Source organism: Vipera ursinii (genome assembly GCF_947247035.1).
Source record: "Vipera ursinii genome assembly, chromosome: 1".
NCBI lineage: Eukaryota > Metazoa > Chordata > Lepidosauria > Squamata > Viperidae > Vipera > Vipera ursinii.
The window spans coordinates 73,273,372-73,289,148 of record NC_139512.1 but is presented as its reverse complement, the minus strand read 5'-3'; the positions used below and the strand labels follow the sequence as shown (position 1 = coordinate 73,289,148).

The window sequence follows — 15,777 nt, the reverse complement described above, 5'->3', positions numbered from 1 at the left end:
CATGCGCGTACATGCGCAGAACAGGGTTTGACTGAAGAGTGGAGCCAACGCGAGATAGGCACCTACCCTGCATATTTGAATTGATTGGTTGAACTTCTACACATAGCAGAGGACTGGGAGCCGCAGTAGACAGCTGAAAGAGCCGCATGCGGCTCCGGAGCCGTGGTTTGCAGACCTGTGCCCTAGCTGCTATTTTGCTTCTGCAACCTGTGTCCATCTGTAGTTTTATTGCAGTCATTCAGTGCTAGTTAAAAATCAGGTGGTTTTCAGACTAACACGTTTCATTAAAAGGCATAAGCTGTCATGATCCACAGCTCACTTCATCATGAACACAGAATGGCTGAACTGGGGAGTGGCACTCCATGCATCTGATCAAGTGAGCTGTAACTTACAAAAGCTTACTCCTGTTAATGAAATGTGTTAGTCTGAAAGGTTACCTTCTGATTTCTGTCTACTGCTGACTAACACGGCTCTCTTACAATGTCTCTTCCAGTGCTAACTGGAAACTTCAAATCCACAGGTGCTGCCAAACATCAATTTGGCCATAAGCATTCAAACTTAAGATTTAAAAAAAAACATACTTCATAAAATCCAGAGAAATAAATTAGTGTACAAAAGGTCTTCCTATGAACATAATATTTAGCTAAGAAGTGATATGACTATTACGGATTACAGAGACACATTCCAGCTGTAATTTAGTTTTGTGGGAAAGTTTCTACTTGTCCTGTTTGTAAAGAACAAACCCTTTGGCATATTTATTAAAGAAAGGTGTAGCACTGGGAAACAAACCAGAAACTTTAAGAAAGCATTTGAGAAGATCATGTCTTGACAGGCTAGGTAATACCTTTTACCAGAGACAAAATTAAGCCATCTGCACTGCTGAAATGGGTGGCCATGAGGAATCAGTCTACTGCATTTTAGCAATGAAATAGAAAAATCAGAAAACATGGAAGCACACTAAAATATATTTTGAAAGGTAGATCTAAAATTGCTTCTCTTTTCCACATGTTAATTATTTGATTTAATTACCATATTTCTAGGCTGCTGAACTCCTAGATGACTCTGGGCCATTTCACGAACCAAAAACACAGTAAAATGAAATAGGAACAATATATAGCATAAAGTGAAGCACAACTAGCAGAAAAAAGAAAACGAAAAAGAATGCCACATATTTCCACTTCACTGTTGTTGTTGTTGTTAGTTGCGAAGTCATGTCCAACCCATCGCGACCATATGGACAATGTTCCTCCAGGCCTTCCTGTCCTCTACCATCTTCTGGAGTCCATTTAAGCTCACGCCTACTGCTTCAGTGAGGCTTCCTGAGGAGGTACACAAATGTGTAGCCAATAATCACGCTAAGACCAAGGAACCAAGGAGCAGAACCTCTCTAGATAATGAGAGGATGGGTGATTACTTTTTTTTGGACAACTGCTCTTGATCCAAGGCTACAGGACAGTGTTTTTTCACAAGTTTGAGAGCCAACAGGTGACAGGATCTTCCTCACAACTGCAGCACAGACTTTTAAAGGAGTCTCTGAATTTGCAAGCCTTACTTTCTAGTCATTACCAGAGTTTGTTCATTACTTTTAAGCTGTTAGAAAATTTTGGAATGACAAGTTTGAATACTGTCTTTAGTCCTGATCAGAAGAAAATTTTAATTGTAAGCTTAAGAATTTAAAAAGTCTGAAATAAACAGCAAAAAGCTAAGTAGGATTTTGATCTTAGAAAGTTATAAACAGACTAGGACTCCTGATCAAATTGGAATATGGAAAGTTTTATAATAAATTTTTGGAATTAATTATAAAGTACAAATAACTTCTAATGGGAAATAGATCCTGTTTTGGTTTTACAAAACAATTTCATGATTTGAAAAAGTGGACACTAGAAGGAGCAAAATATTTTAGTAGATATGTAGGCCTGCAAGATGCTTATGACAATAAAAATATGGAAGGAGTTTTGAAGAATAGAAACAGAAAATAGTAGCCATTATAGCAACATTATCAATAATGATATCTACTTCTATGGATAGATGTTATTGAAAAAGTCTCAGAAGCAGAACCGATAAAGTAGACTTGGTATCAAAAGTGGGTTTATAACTGCAAGCCAAGAGATGAAAAAAAAAGATCTTTCAATGTATCTACAAAAGAAACTGCCTGAGATTTTAAAACTTAAAAAGGAAATACAAATGGCAAACAAAGAGAGTGTCCTGGATAATTTTTTTCCTACTGGATTTACAAAAGAGGCTTGTAGGCTTTACAAAAGAGGCCTATCGGCAAAGTCTAGAAGAATTCTATGCAATGGGACAAAGAAGAAATGAAGAGAAATCAAATCTTAAGGCAATATTTGAATGAATTAAAAATTAGGACTATTAGAAGTAAAATAGAAGGAATATAAAGTTGGTTTATTTGGTCAAGATTAAAACAAGCTATAATGTTACCTCTGGTAATTCTTTATAGAATTTCTGCTGACATTAGGACTGAAAAGGTGATGTTTTAGGGATTTGTTTATAGGTAAATATGGGATATGAAGAGATAAATGTTTCTAACATTGAAGGGAGTAAAGAGTCACTAAATTTGTTTATACTTGGGGTGATGGCTGGAAGTCACTTCTTTATATATTTCTTTTTTCTTATTATATTTCTATTATAGATACAGAAAGATCCTTCCAGAAAGAAGTAGGTTTTTAAAGATGGCCTGAAGAGAAAGTTTACTAGATATCCAGTAAAAGGAGAACATGTCCTCTGTCCACCAGGCATAGCCTAAAATCAAATATTGTCTGGCTTTTTGAGTACTTCTTCTTGGGCAGTTTTTCTCTGTATGGCAGCGCTTCCCTAATAAGTGCTAATGGCAAGTTAACAAGCTCAGCAATGTGACCTTAATTAGTTGATTAGTACCCTCTTGCTTGCCCTGCCGCCTGGAATTGACAGGACCTTAATCAGTTACACGTCAAAGGCTTTTGCCTCTTAACCAGCTCTAACACATTCCTGCAACTAAAAAAACAGTCTTTCTGATGCTGGAAAAAAGTAATATATACTGTACATGTATGTTTGTGTACTTTTTGAGGGCAGGTTTTCACTGTAACGTTTGTTGCAAATGCCAAGAAAGTTAAGCAGTTAAGGTGTCCACCTTCCCCGCCCCCCCAGCCCATTTGTCCTCCTTTTTAGTTGCCCATGCCCTCTTTTGTCTCTTCAGATACATGATAACCCTACTTAGAGAGGGCCAAGATAAGAGCCAGGAGGATCTCTGGAGGTATGCTGTCCCCCAGGGCAGGTTATTATCAAACTACAAGCAGTACTACAATTCACATTTTCCTGGTATCTTGACAGGTGTCTTAATCATAAGAGAAAGAAAGAGGAAGAGGAAGAGACAGAAAGCGAGAGAGAGAGACTATTTATGGCTCTAATTAATATCATTACTTGGGAAGAAGGAAGGAAATGAATTTCATCCAAAATAAAATATGTTCATATTTTATGGCACCTTTCCCAAAATGGTATTTCTGGAAGTTAACTCTCCTAATTCCCAGCCCAGCTCAGTTGAAAGGCACCAGCTTGCAAAAGGCTGTTACAATTACCCACGTTTATACTGAAGTGTTTACTCGAAGAATGGCAGTGATGTTTTGATATACAACTTAGTGTGATATTACTGTATACATATAGTTTCTAGTTAAAAACATGACTTACTGTATAATTTAACACTACTATTTTGGTGCTTCAGTATAAAGGCGTTCTGTTATTGGATCTCTATTATTAGTATCCACGGTCTGTCCAAGACCTATACAGCTTCGTCAACATCAAACGTCAGTCAGATTTTTTTTCACTTCAATCTGCACTCAGGGTGCTTTGTTTTGAGAACTCCCCACCAAAGGAAGGAAGGCAGTCACTTCTGCATGATTGGAGCCTGGCCACTTTTTATGTGCATTGTTTGCATGGGAAACATCAAAAAGGGAAAGGCTTCAGTTCTATGGTCAGGGCTGCCATCTGGATGTTTTTAACATCCCATAGATGCCTCTGAATCCAGCTCTGATAAATACCGGTATGTCTAATGTTAACAAGTTTGAATCCCAAATGGCTCCTCTTTCACATACTGCATAGGTAGGGACTATTTCAGACCACTTCCCCTTCACATTCAGCACCATGCGTTAGATCCAAAAACTATTTTTCCAAGACTTCCCAATCCCCCAGAAGCAGATTTTCAGGGGACCACGAAGGGAATTATATATAAAGTCAACAATTTCCTAAAAGAACAATGTTCTAGCAAAATATACCTAATTTAACATTGCCAATCACAATGTGTTAATCTAACAAATAAGGGGGAATAAATAAAATCATTTGATTGGTTGATTTTCTAAAGAAGTCAGGTTATCTTTGAGTCAAGCTCAATGCCAGATGTACACATCCGAGCATCTCTGAGAGGTTTTATTGGTATGATTTGGAAATCTTTTGCCAGTGCTTTCTGCCAGAATGATTTTCAATTCCCCAGGGCACTTGTACCCTAACATGCTCAGGTAGCTTCCCAGCCCCACATCCAGGTACTATAAAGAGGTAGTTCCCTATTTTGGGGAGACAGAAACTCATATTGAATAGGGCAAAGTGCCTTAAATATCTTGTATTTCAAAAAACCTTAATATGTTGAAAACATCTTTATTTCATTACAAGAACATTTGTTCCACATCAGATAACATTTCTAACAATTTCTGGCAATTTAGGTCTTAATGATAATAATCACACTTATATTTCCTTAACACTCAGCTACAAAAGAAATGTGATTCTTAGGTCATAAAAGGACATTTTAATTTATCTGAAAAAGTAAGTTTTAAGACAAAATAGGCTTTTAAACCCTGACTACATATACTGTTTTTAAACAATATTGGGCTTCTTATGGACTGATTTTTAGTCAAACAAAGCATTGCAGGAAATGACACTCCAGATTTATAACATTGTATTGTTGTGTCAGCAGTAGATTCATGAAGTTCTGCTAAGTATCTTGATGGGTTCTGAAACAGAAAGATACAAACAGAAATGCACCTTATGTACATTTGTTTTTAGCATTATCAATCTGATTTAGATGAAGTTCTATCAATATAAATTGCATGCACCAGTTGATTCATTCGATTTGATTGATCCAGTTGCCTTTTGAAAAAGCACCTTTGAGATAACTATGGCCTGGATGACTGAGAATCTCCACCGACATTTGATTCAGTGTGTGATTGTTCATATGATGGCCTAGTTTCACTCAAATGAATAGGACTTTGTTCTGAGTAAATACGCATAAGACTTCAGCAAAAATTTATTTTGTAACTGAGTTATATGTTCAAGAGCTGGACTTAATGATTAGGAAATAGCAGAAAAAACAATGAAGATAGGCTCCCCTGGATTACCTCTGGTCCTGGCTTCAGAGTGAAATTATAGTAATATAAGATGTTCCTTGACCCCAAACACTCTAGAAAAATATTTTGCACTTGTTGAAGAAAGAGCTTTGAAGAAGGCTCGTTGCAGAAATTTGAAGATCTGGGTTTTACAGACTTAGAATTGGCAGATTCGATGAATGATATACTGGACTCTTTTAAGAAGATAAGACTTATCACACCCGATTGGTAAACAATGGGACTGGATTTTCCTGGGTAGATGGATCAGTTTGGGAAAATGGATTTATTATACCTAACCAGACGACAACTGACAAAGAGACTTTATACCTTGATTCACAGGAAAAGTGCTGAACAATGGATGTGGTAGAAATATTTACAGCAAGGGTTTAGAATACTGGAAGATAAGATATTGTTGGGAACAGTGCTTTTTTTGTAAAAGAAAAAGGTGCTGGAACTCACACATGTCATACAACCCGCCTTGCCTACCCTACAAGTTTCCATCCAAAAAAGGTGCCGTAACTCCGTTCGGAGCGTTCTATGAGAAAAAAAGCCCTGGTTGGGAAAGCTTCCACTAAAAATCTTGGGGGAAAGTTATATTATTAAGAATCAAGCAAAGATATTTGATCCTGGATAGATCAGGGATAATGACTATGGTGATTTGTGGCAGATAAACCATTGTAGACTTTCCACAAGTTAAAAACCTATTTGTTTGAACAAGCCGGCCTGGTCTGATGGGTTTGGGTTTTAATTATTGTTTTAATGTAATTTATTTTTACATTTGGGCACTAGGGTTTAATTTGTTTTTAATTTTGTATTTTGGTTATTTTGGTATTTATGGCCCTGTTCACCGCCCTGAGTCCTTCGGGAGAAGGGCGGTATACAAATTAAATTAAATTAATTAAATAAATAAATACAACGACAGATTGTTAACAGACAGCTTTGAAGTTTAATTTTGCTATTGTTTTACCTATTAAGTATTTTGTTTTTACATATAATCGATAGATGACAGGCTAAGATGGTTGTAAATAAATGTAGAAGTTTATAGACTATGGGCCTACCTTGCAAAGGGAGAAATTAACATCGTTGCAATATATTTATCTTTAATCAACCAGGGGACATAATATATATGTTTTTTTGTCCTTTTTAAGGGACTTTTTAAATGTTCTGTCCATTTTGGTTGTTGTTTGTTAAATTTCATTTTTTGGAATTAGTATTTTAACTTTTTGAACAAAATAAAAAATTAGAAAAAAAGAAATTCTGATAATTTCAAACAAGTACTTAAATCAACTTTACCAGACTTGATATCCTCCAACTGGGAAATATTTTTTATTTATTTATTTATTTATTTATTTATTTATTTATTTATTTATTTATTATTTATTTATTAATGGGATTTATAGCCCGCCCTATCTCCCGAGGGACTCAGGGCAGCTAACAACAACAAAACTTAAAGGTCTCTGTACAGTAAATTAAAAATAAAATTTGAAATCAATTAAAGAATAGAGTTAGAATTGTAAATATAATTAAAATCCCTGTCAGTCTAGGTCAGCCAGGTGGAAAAGGAGTGTTTTGAGGGCGCGGCGAAAGGACTGGAGATCTTGAGCCATCCGAAGCTCAGGGGGGAGCTAGATTAACACATTGTGATTGGCAATGTTAAATTAGGTATATTTTGCTAGAACATTGTTCTTTTAGGAAATTGTTGACTTTATATATAATTCCCTTCGTGGTCCCCTGAAAATCTGCTTCTGGGGGATTGGGAAGTCTTGGAAAAATAGTTTTTGGATCTAACGCATGGTGCTGAATGGCCCTACATTTTGTTCAGGAACTGTATGAATCATCACTAAGTATTGAAAGTGAATAAATTGGTAAAAAAAATGATTGATCTCCTGGTAAAAACATTTTTGTTTTTACTATCTGAAAGCTGTACAGATAGTGAGGGAAGTCACAGGTCACTCTGGTAAATTATTCACACCTTCCCCTACCATCCACATCCCCATTGAGCTGACTTCAGTCACTTGAGCACCCACTCCCAGCTGGTAACAGCTATCCCCAGCGCCCCCCACCCCTGTTCACACCAGGTCTTACGTGCCTGCTGATCTATTTGCAAGCCACTTGGGGCTTGCTTAACAACCCATGATCCTCACATAACTGCACAATGAGGACTGCTGGAATTACCATCACTAAACAAAATGGTCACTTGATGTCTTGCTTTATGACTGCATCACTCAGCAATGGAAATCTCAGTCCCCATTACCGTTACCATTACTGATTACCACCTGTTTTGATTTCAGCTAGTAACCATTATCTGACAAAATATTTTAATATGTACTTTTAAACTTTTAAATGTTTACTCATCTTTCATCTCTATAATCCCCCACCCCTATAGAGTAATTTAATTTTTGTTTCTTGATAAATTTCTGATAAATTAAAATACACTGTTGTTATTTCAGCAGCTTTGCTTTCAATGTTACTTGGCCATTTAAAATTAAGGTCAATTAATATATATAAAAATTTCATTAAGTTTATACACTATTCTTCCATGTTGGTTTATAATGATGGCCTAAATAATAGGTTTATTTTGCAGCATTGGTTACATTGTTCAAATGTATGTCATTTCATTCAACACCATCATTTTCAGAACAGATATGTCAATTTCTTATATTTCTTTATGCATATAGAGCAAGATCCTTAATTGTGACCATAATGGCTGGAGTTATTGGGGGATGCAGCTTGTCAAGAATATGACATTCAGCCATCTGTTTCAGGCATTTTTATTTTAAGAAAATGATAGCTAACAGCAGTCTTATTTAGAATTAACTGGCAGAATGATCTTGGATGTGTTGGCTATGTCTGATATTGCTAGTTTTAGTGAGTAACACTTGATTTTTTAAAAAATTCACAGCAATAAATGAAATAAACATTGCCTATGCATTAATGGTCCATCGAGCCATTTAGTTTATTTGAATAACAAAAACAGAATTCTATTAATAATCAACTGTGGTAACTGAGTATGGCAAAAATCTTGTAAATTTGAATATGCACTAATGAAAAGAAATAAAATTCTATTTACTACTACTGATTGCAAAAGACTTGCACCTTCAAAAGGAGAAAGTTTTAAAGTAGCAAGAATTTCTTCAAAACAAGCAAAAGTGTGTAAAATTGATTTAAGGAATTAAAGTCCAATATTTTAACTCAGAGATGTGTATAGTAAGCCACAATGACATGGGTTGTGACATTATTGGACAATTATGTAGGATGTGGCTTGTTTATAGAATTCCAATGAGATTTATTTAATGTGTGCATGAAGACTGCATATGAGTCTAATGTTTGGAATAGTGCTATTATTGATCCCATTACAAAGATAACAATGGGCTAACAATAAGCAATATTTGGGAAGGGCACTGTAGTTTATGCTTGGCATGGACGGTGCAGACCACATTATTCCACTTCAATGCAGAGTCCCTAAAATAAGAATAAGTTCCCCTTCCTGACTCTGTCTTTAACTTAACTTTATACGTAAATCAGAAAACATACCTTTAATGGGGTGTCTATTACTAAAAATAGCAGACAGTATTGTCCTTCCTAGAGTCAATGAACTGCTGAAGCTGTGCAATGTTTTTATGAACTGCTGATTGGTACATTTATTTATATATAACTTGTTTGTAATGACTCATGAAAACATTGCGCAGCTTCATCAGTTTGTCGGCTCAAGGAAGAACTCCATCTGCCACTTTTAGTAGTAGTAGGCAATCCGCTTGTAAGTATGGGTTGTCCATAGCTTTGAACATTGTTAACCAAGACTGCCTATAGATGACTCAATAATGTATCTGAGGAAGAAAGTTATTGTACAATTGTCAATTTCTAGAAAGCATATAATAAAAGTGAAGATGCTTGAATTGTAGGATATTTTGTGTGAATATGGACATCAAAATTATTTTGTCTATTAGGGAATATTATGAAAATAAAGCATATAAAAACTTCTCAGCAGAGGCATCTGTAGTAGAAATTAGATTCCTTCCCCCCATATTACTTTTATAGACTTTTAAAAACTTAATTATTTTGGAGTCCAGGTAAATTTGAAAGAAGATTTTTCAATTTATTATGTAGAATCTTTCCTGTGAGAAAATGCTTTTGTTTTGATTTTTTTAAAAAAATATTTTTAAAAATGAGATACTAAAGGTAACTAAAAATTATAATTAAAGGAGAATAATATAGTAATAAGTAATAAGTTACTAATAGTGCCAATAGAGAGATCTACCTCTAGAACACAGGTCTGCAACCCGCGGCTCCGGAGCCGCATGAGGCTCTTTCAGCTGTCTCCTGCGGCTCCCAGTCCTCTGCCATGTGCAGTCAAAAAAAAAAAAGTGGGACTAAAAAAGTTCAACCAATTCAAATATGCAGGGTAGGTGCATATCTCGCCTTGGCTCCACTCTTCAGTCAAACCCTGTTCTGCGCATGCGCGCATGTACAACACATGTGCACACATTTTTTGCAGCTCCCAGTTTTTCCTTTTGTTAGGGAACTGGTTCCGAGTGGCTCTTTCACTGTTTCAGGTTGCTGACCCCTGCTCTAGAAGATGTTATGGAAGAAAAACAAGATTTTACCTGAAAAGATCAAATCAAGATTACCTGAATTGAAAATGGATTGATAAATGACAGAATGCAACAATTATATGGAAAAATATATTATGTTGGACATACAAAAGAAACCAGCTGATGTTTTAATAGTTAATAATACAAACAATAAACTAAGAAGTGACCTGAATATTTTTCCTAAATTAGATTTACTAAAGAGGCTTGTTATAGCTTTGAAGAATTTTGTGAGAAGGGACAAAGAAAAAATGATAAGAAATCAAGTTTTACAATATTATTTGAATGAACTAAAGACTAAACTTATTAGAAGAATATAAAGTTGGTTTATTTGATCAAGGTTAAAAATGTATTTTGTTAGCTATTTACTGACACCAGGACTGAAATAAAATGCTTTATGGATTTGTTTATAGATAAGAGTTGAGATATGGGACATTGGGATATGTAATAAGTTACTGAAATTGTTCATACTTCTTGTGATAACATGGGAAGTCACTTCTTTATATATATCTTTTCTTTTTGCTCACTATATTTTTTGTTTTTCTGTTTTTTCTTTTTATGCACCTTCTACTTTTTAAATTCTTCTTTTAGTTTGAACTAGCTGTTAATACTGTAGTCATATTTAGTAAAATTACTATAAATATATATCAAAGACCAAGGCAAGTAAATTTGACAACCAAAGTGGAGCCGAGCAGATGAACTGATGTACCCTGGTGGAATGTTTACTAAAGATGGGGAAATGGATAAAGAATTTTTTTAAGATGTGCAAACACTGAGAGATGATGGATAGCATGCAGTCTGCTGTTATCAGTCTTACTTGAAAGAAAATGTCTCTGTAGTATCGTATATTAATGCTCACAATGTTTCATGGAAATATGAACTTAGATACATCAGGGGAAACATAAATATAAGTTGAAAACAGTGGGAATGAGGTACTTATGTAAAACAAGAGGAAATAGTATCAAGTATGAATGTGGAGTGAACATAAAGTGAGTGATCAGTAAGAAAGAAGAATGTTGAGATGGTTTGGCCATAAAGAGAGAATGAATGAGAATTCAATAATAAAACAATTTATTGAAAGAAAGTGACTGGATAGAGAGGAAGGAAAAGACAAATAAAAGTTATACAATAGATTTTCTTATTTCATGCCTTTAATTGCTTTGGCTTACCGCCTTTTTGTGCTTTGTACAGCACAACTGTACAAAGGGAACAACACGTTGAATATGTACCTATAAAATTAGGATTCTATAAATATGTACCTTGGAATAAGCTTCAATGAACATAGCGAAACAGATTTTCAAGTAAACACACAGAGTATTAGGCTACAAATATTATATGGACTTCAAATAATAATAATAATAATAATAATAATAATAATAATAATAATAATAATAATAATATATATATAATATATAATAATGCCGCTTGGGTGTGTGTGTGAAAGCCCTAATAAGCAGGCATATACATAGAATGAAGGCTACTGCTAAGCTTGTAAGCCGCCCTGAGTCTTCGGAAAAGGGCGGGATATAAATGGAATTAAAATAAAAATAAAATAAGAATATAATGAGGTATGAAAAGGATTCTGTTTTGGTGATAGGTTCCACTGTGATAAGCTCCTGATGTATAGTTTGTTTGTTTTTTAAATGGCTGGAGTTACATTTGTGTTGTGCATGTGGGAGTTCCTCATGCTGTTTTAAGCTTTTGCTTTGATGTTTGACATCTTTTGTCACAGTACTTCATTTTCTCCTTTTCTGTTTAATTATGTTGCAATGCTCCAAGTTCTTGGAACAAAGTAAGATTAAATACAGTGTTAAAAAAATCAGGTAAATTATTAACTATTTAATACAACTTTTGCATTTTATTAGACTTGAAAATAAAGCTTATGGTCCAATTGTAAAAATTTACTCTTTTTATTTTAACTTATTTTTGTTGCATAAAGGATTTATATTTTATCTAGTCTGTGTGCAACCATTGACCTTAGTGAAACAGCAATTAAAAATGCTCCAGGATGTGTGTGAAAAGATGTATCTATTTAAAATCTGTGGACTTTTGTGGAATAATATTTTTGTATTTGGGGGGGCAATTTGTTATAGTTTGGATTGTCATGTAATGCTAATTTCCGTTCTCACATCATGGCATTTATCAATGTGATAGCAAAGACTGTGTCTATGCATAGTAAATGAAACATGGTACAATTACGTACTATTTGCTGTATGCATTTACAAGCCGTGCAGGCGTGTAAAACTGCAGTGGCAGGTTCATACGAGGCAGTGAATGGGAACAGAAAGTAAGAGAACACGTTGTATTAGGTTTGCATTGACACGCAAATTAAATGCTCAAATAGCTTCTACCCGAACACAGACCTTCTTCCATTTCACTGCCTTTTTACGCTTTGCCACACCAAGAAATTCCCATGGGGTGCATATGCCGTGCATACAACATAGAGCAGTAGACGTGGGTGTAATGTGAATTAAATGCAACCTGTTTGCAGAAGAACCGGGTAACCGTCGTCAATCGCAATAGGCGCAGGCAGCAGCTTGCACGTATGAATGCAGTGCGGCATATGCCAACGCTTCGCGATGCAGTCAATTACATGTGGATGTAAAAATGGTGACTGATACATGTGTCGGTGCGGTGTAAGCGCACGCAACCGAATACTGGCATATTCCAGCTAAGGCAGGATGTGATCCCTCCAAACAGTCCTGCTGTTTCACCAATACAGAAAGAGCTACTGGGAATCTGCCGACGGGCGAGATTCGTACGATTCCTGCGCAAAAAATAAAATAAAATAAAACAGCCATCAACTTCGTATTCCCTCCGCACCGCTAACAGCAGGACCTGCCCGGCTCTTCTCGCAACCCAATGGGATCTGAAGGGCTAGAGTAGACCGAAGCGGAATAAAATAAGCCACTGCCTAACCAGCTTTCAGCACTCGATTGCTTTCGACTGAACCCAGCGTTTAAGCCTGCAGGGGGTCTTCAAACTTGGCCCTTTTATGACTTGTGGACTTCAACTCCCAGAATTCCTCAGCCAGCAAAGCTGGCTGAGGAATTCTGGGAGTTGAAGTCCACAAGTCATAAAAGGGCCAAGTTTGAAGACCCCCCTGGTTTAAGGAATCCTCTTTTGGCTAAAATCTCGCCCGCGTTGCCTCTGGCTCCTCCTTTTGGGCGGCTCTGGTTCGTCTGACCTTTCCAGGCTCCGCCTTTCTCCCCTTCCCGGCCCGCCCCCCCCCCACCCTCAGTGCAATTTCGGCCTAACCGCGCGCGCGCTCCCAAGGACCGCCTCTTTCGAGACTCGGCTCCGCCCCCTCTTCCCTCGCGCTCCGCCTCGCCTGTTTTTTTTTCCCCTCCCCCCTCCTCCCCCTTCCTCGCTCTCGCGCTCCTTCTCTCCCCCCCCACCCCAACTCTCCCCCCCCCACCCCGCCCGCCCGCCTCCCTGTCAGTGCGGTGGCTGCGCTGGGAAACATGGCGTCGGAGGGGATGATTTTAACGAACCACGACCATCAAATCCGCGTCGGGGTTCTCACGGGTAACGAAGCGCGACGGGGAAGCGGGGGGGCAGAGGTGGCCGGGGGGGGTGTTGGGGCTCTCCGCCAGGCCGTTCCGGGCAGGGTGTAACCGCCGCCGCCGCCGCCGCCGCCACCTTTTCTCCTCTGTGGCCCCGGCCGTCACTGCACCCGCCCGGGACCCCGAGCGCCGCTTGCCGGCTCCTCTCTCGCAGTTCCCTTCGGAGCTCGGGCCGGGGCTGGCCGCTTCGGGCAGCCGCCGGCTGAGGTGAAAACGAGAGAGCAGCGCGGGGGAGAAAGCCGCCTCGGCGGGCGGGCGAGCGGAGCGGCTGGTGGGATTGGGCGCTGCTCTGCTTGCCGCATGCGGGCGGGAGGCTCTTCAGTGCCGCAGCCTCGAGTTCGACGCTCCCGCTGGGGACCGGCCCGTAAATAGCCTGGGGGGGGGGGAAGAGAGAGCGGGGAGGGGGAGGAGGCGCCCACCCCCGGAGATACCGGCTTCGCCTGGGGAGGGAAAGGGACAACCGGGAGTCTCCGGAAAAGTACCTCGCTGGACGGAGCGGCGCGAAGTCTTCTTCCCTTGCGCCGAGCCCCCCCGAGAGTCTTCCCGAGCTCGGCATCCCCATCCCGGCGGAGGGGAGCCGAGTGGGAACCACACCACCGCCCCTGGTGGGCCGCTTTCGGTAGGAAGACACTTCGGAGAAGCTGCCCCCTTTCCCTTCTTTCCCCACTCGGGGGGGGGGATGGGTGGGAAAGCCGCGAGCGTTTGAAGCGTGGAGAGAGGGAAGGATGGTGTGGGGAAGTCACGATCGCGAGCCTTGGGGTGGAAGCCCTCGGCAACCTGCCCGTGGTGGGCCCACGTTCCCACTTACGTTGCTGGGGAGTGGGGGTGGGGGGGGTGGGGAAGGGAGGGAGGGAGGAAGGAAGAAACAGCAGCCGCTGCTCCGGTAGCTTCCTCCACCTCTCTCTCTCTCTCTCCTCCGCTCAAGCCCGCAGCGGAGCAACCGGGAACGGTTACGGACGCCTCCACGTTATCTTGAGGTGGCACTGGCAGTTGGGAATGGGCCCAATGTGCTCGGTCCTTCCAGCTGCACCACCGGAGAGGAAGAGACGAGTGAGTGGAAGGAGCAACCCGAATCAAGGAACGGTCACCCAACCTGGGAAAGAGTAGCCAAATGGGTACGGGGGAGCCGCTCTCCTCTTCCCCGAGGAATGTTGTAGAAGTAGCCGATTACATTTTTTTTTCCCGCAGAGATTGCATGTCAGCAAGTGGCTGTAAGTGGCCACTTCTTACCGGTGTTCCTTGCCTGGGAGATTCTGCAGAAGAGATAAGCAATAAAGTGCACGGCCTTTTGTATCTTTTTATGCTGGCACTGGGCTGGATAATAGTTGGGGCTGAGCCTAACTGATCCCCTTAGGGGACAAAGGATGAGTGAGGAGAGACAGTAGCTGTTCTTTCTCATTGTTGCTTCTTGGGTTGATAAATATCCTTCAGCTGCCATTTGTGTAGTTACTTTGGTAGGAGAATGTGAGCAGAAGTGTAGGTGAGGAGGAATGCTTCTAGCAGGATGCCCTTTAATGGCGGTTTGGGAGTGAAGGTGTTCTTGAGATGGTAAACTATTGTTATATTTTGTGCCTGTCGGCGCTGATTAGAGATGCCAGCCCTGCCTTTGGAAAATAACTTCCAGGATGTCACCTATTTCTGTGGTGAGTTATAGAACAAAGCTTTCATCTTTCCTTCTATTTCTCATTTTAGGGTGGTGTTTTGACTTTTGAGCGGTAAGCTAAATGGCTCAGTTATTAAATAAATCGGAGATGTGGAATTCTCTTCCTAAAGTGAAGTGTTCTGCACTTTAAATACATTTTTCCAAGCTGGACAATGAGACTTGTTTTTGTTTGTACTGGAAAATGACAGAAGATAAATAGTGGAATGAAAGAAGGTAAAACAGAAGATAAATTGAATGGCTAATTGGAAATGTATTTATGTAGCTTTGGTATGAAACCAATGACTCTTTTAAAAAGAGTGGTTTGTGTTGCTGTATTGCATGCTTGGCTGTCCCAGAATTTGAGGAAGTCTATGGTCTGTCTGTGAATAACTAATTGGAACCTTCCTGAGCCTGAGTGTGACAGAGGGAAATCCCTGAGTCTGATGATGCGCTGTTCTCTTCCCTTAGTACTGAAACTACCAGTTTCTGATATTCATTTTCAGTAGCTGCTAACAGAATGAAATAGGGTAGTTTTCCCTTCCTTTTCTTTACTATCATAGTATATAGAATGTAAAAATAGAATAGAGCTGGCATAGACCTTGGAGGTCTTCTAGTCC

General features: G+C 39.2%; 1 protein-coding gene across 9 annotated transcripts in view; it reads left to right on the top strand.

Annotated features, from left to right (window-relative positions):
* The first annotated feature begins 13,387 nt into the window (after nucleotides 1-13,387).
* Nucleotides 13,388-15,777, top strand: part of GPHN (gephyrin) — a 245,136-nt gene continuing 242,746 nt past the window's right edge. For 8 of the 9 annotated variants that reach the window (XM_083349020.1, XM_083349019.1, XM_083349018.1 and 5 more), the window contains exon 1: nucleotides 13,388-13,480. In XM_083349020.1, coding sequence (XP_083205146.1) covers nucleotides 13,417-13,480 — 64 coding nt within the window. In that variant the 5' untranslated portion in view covers nucleotides 13,388-13,416. The remainder of the gene's footprint in view (nucleotides 13,481-15,777) is intronic. The other variant, XM_083349016.1, reaches the window with a different exon arrangement.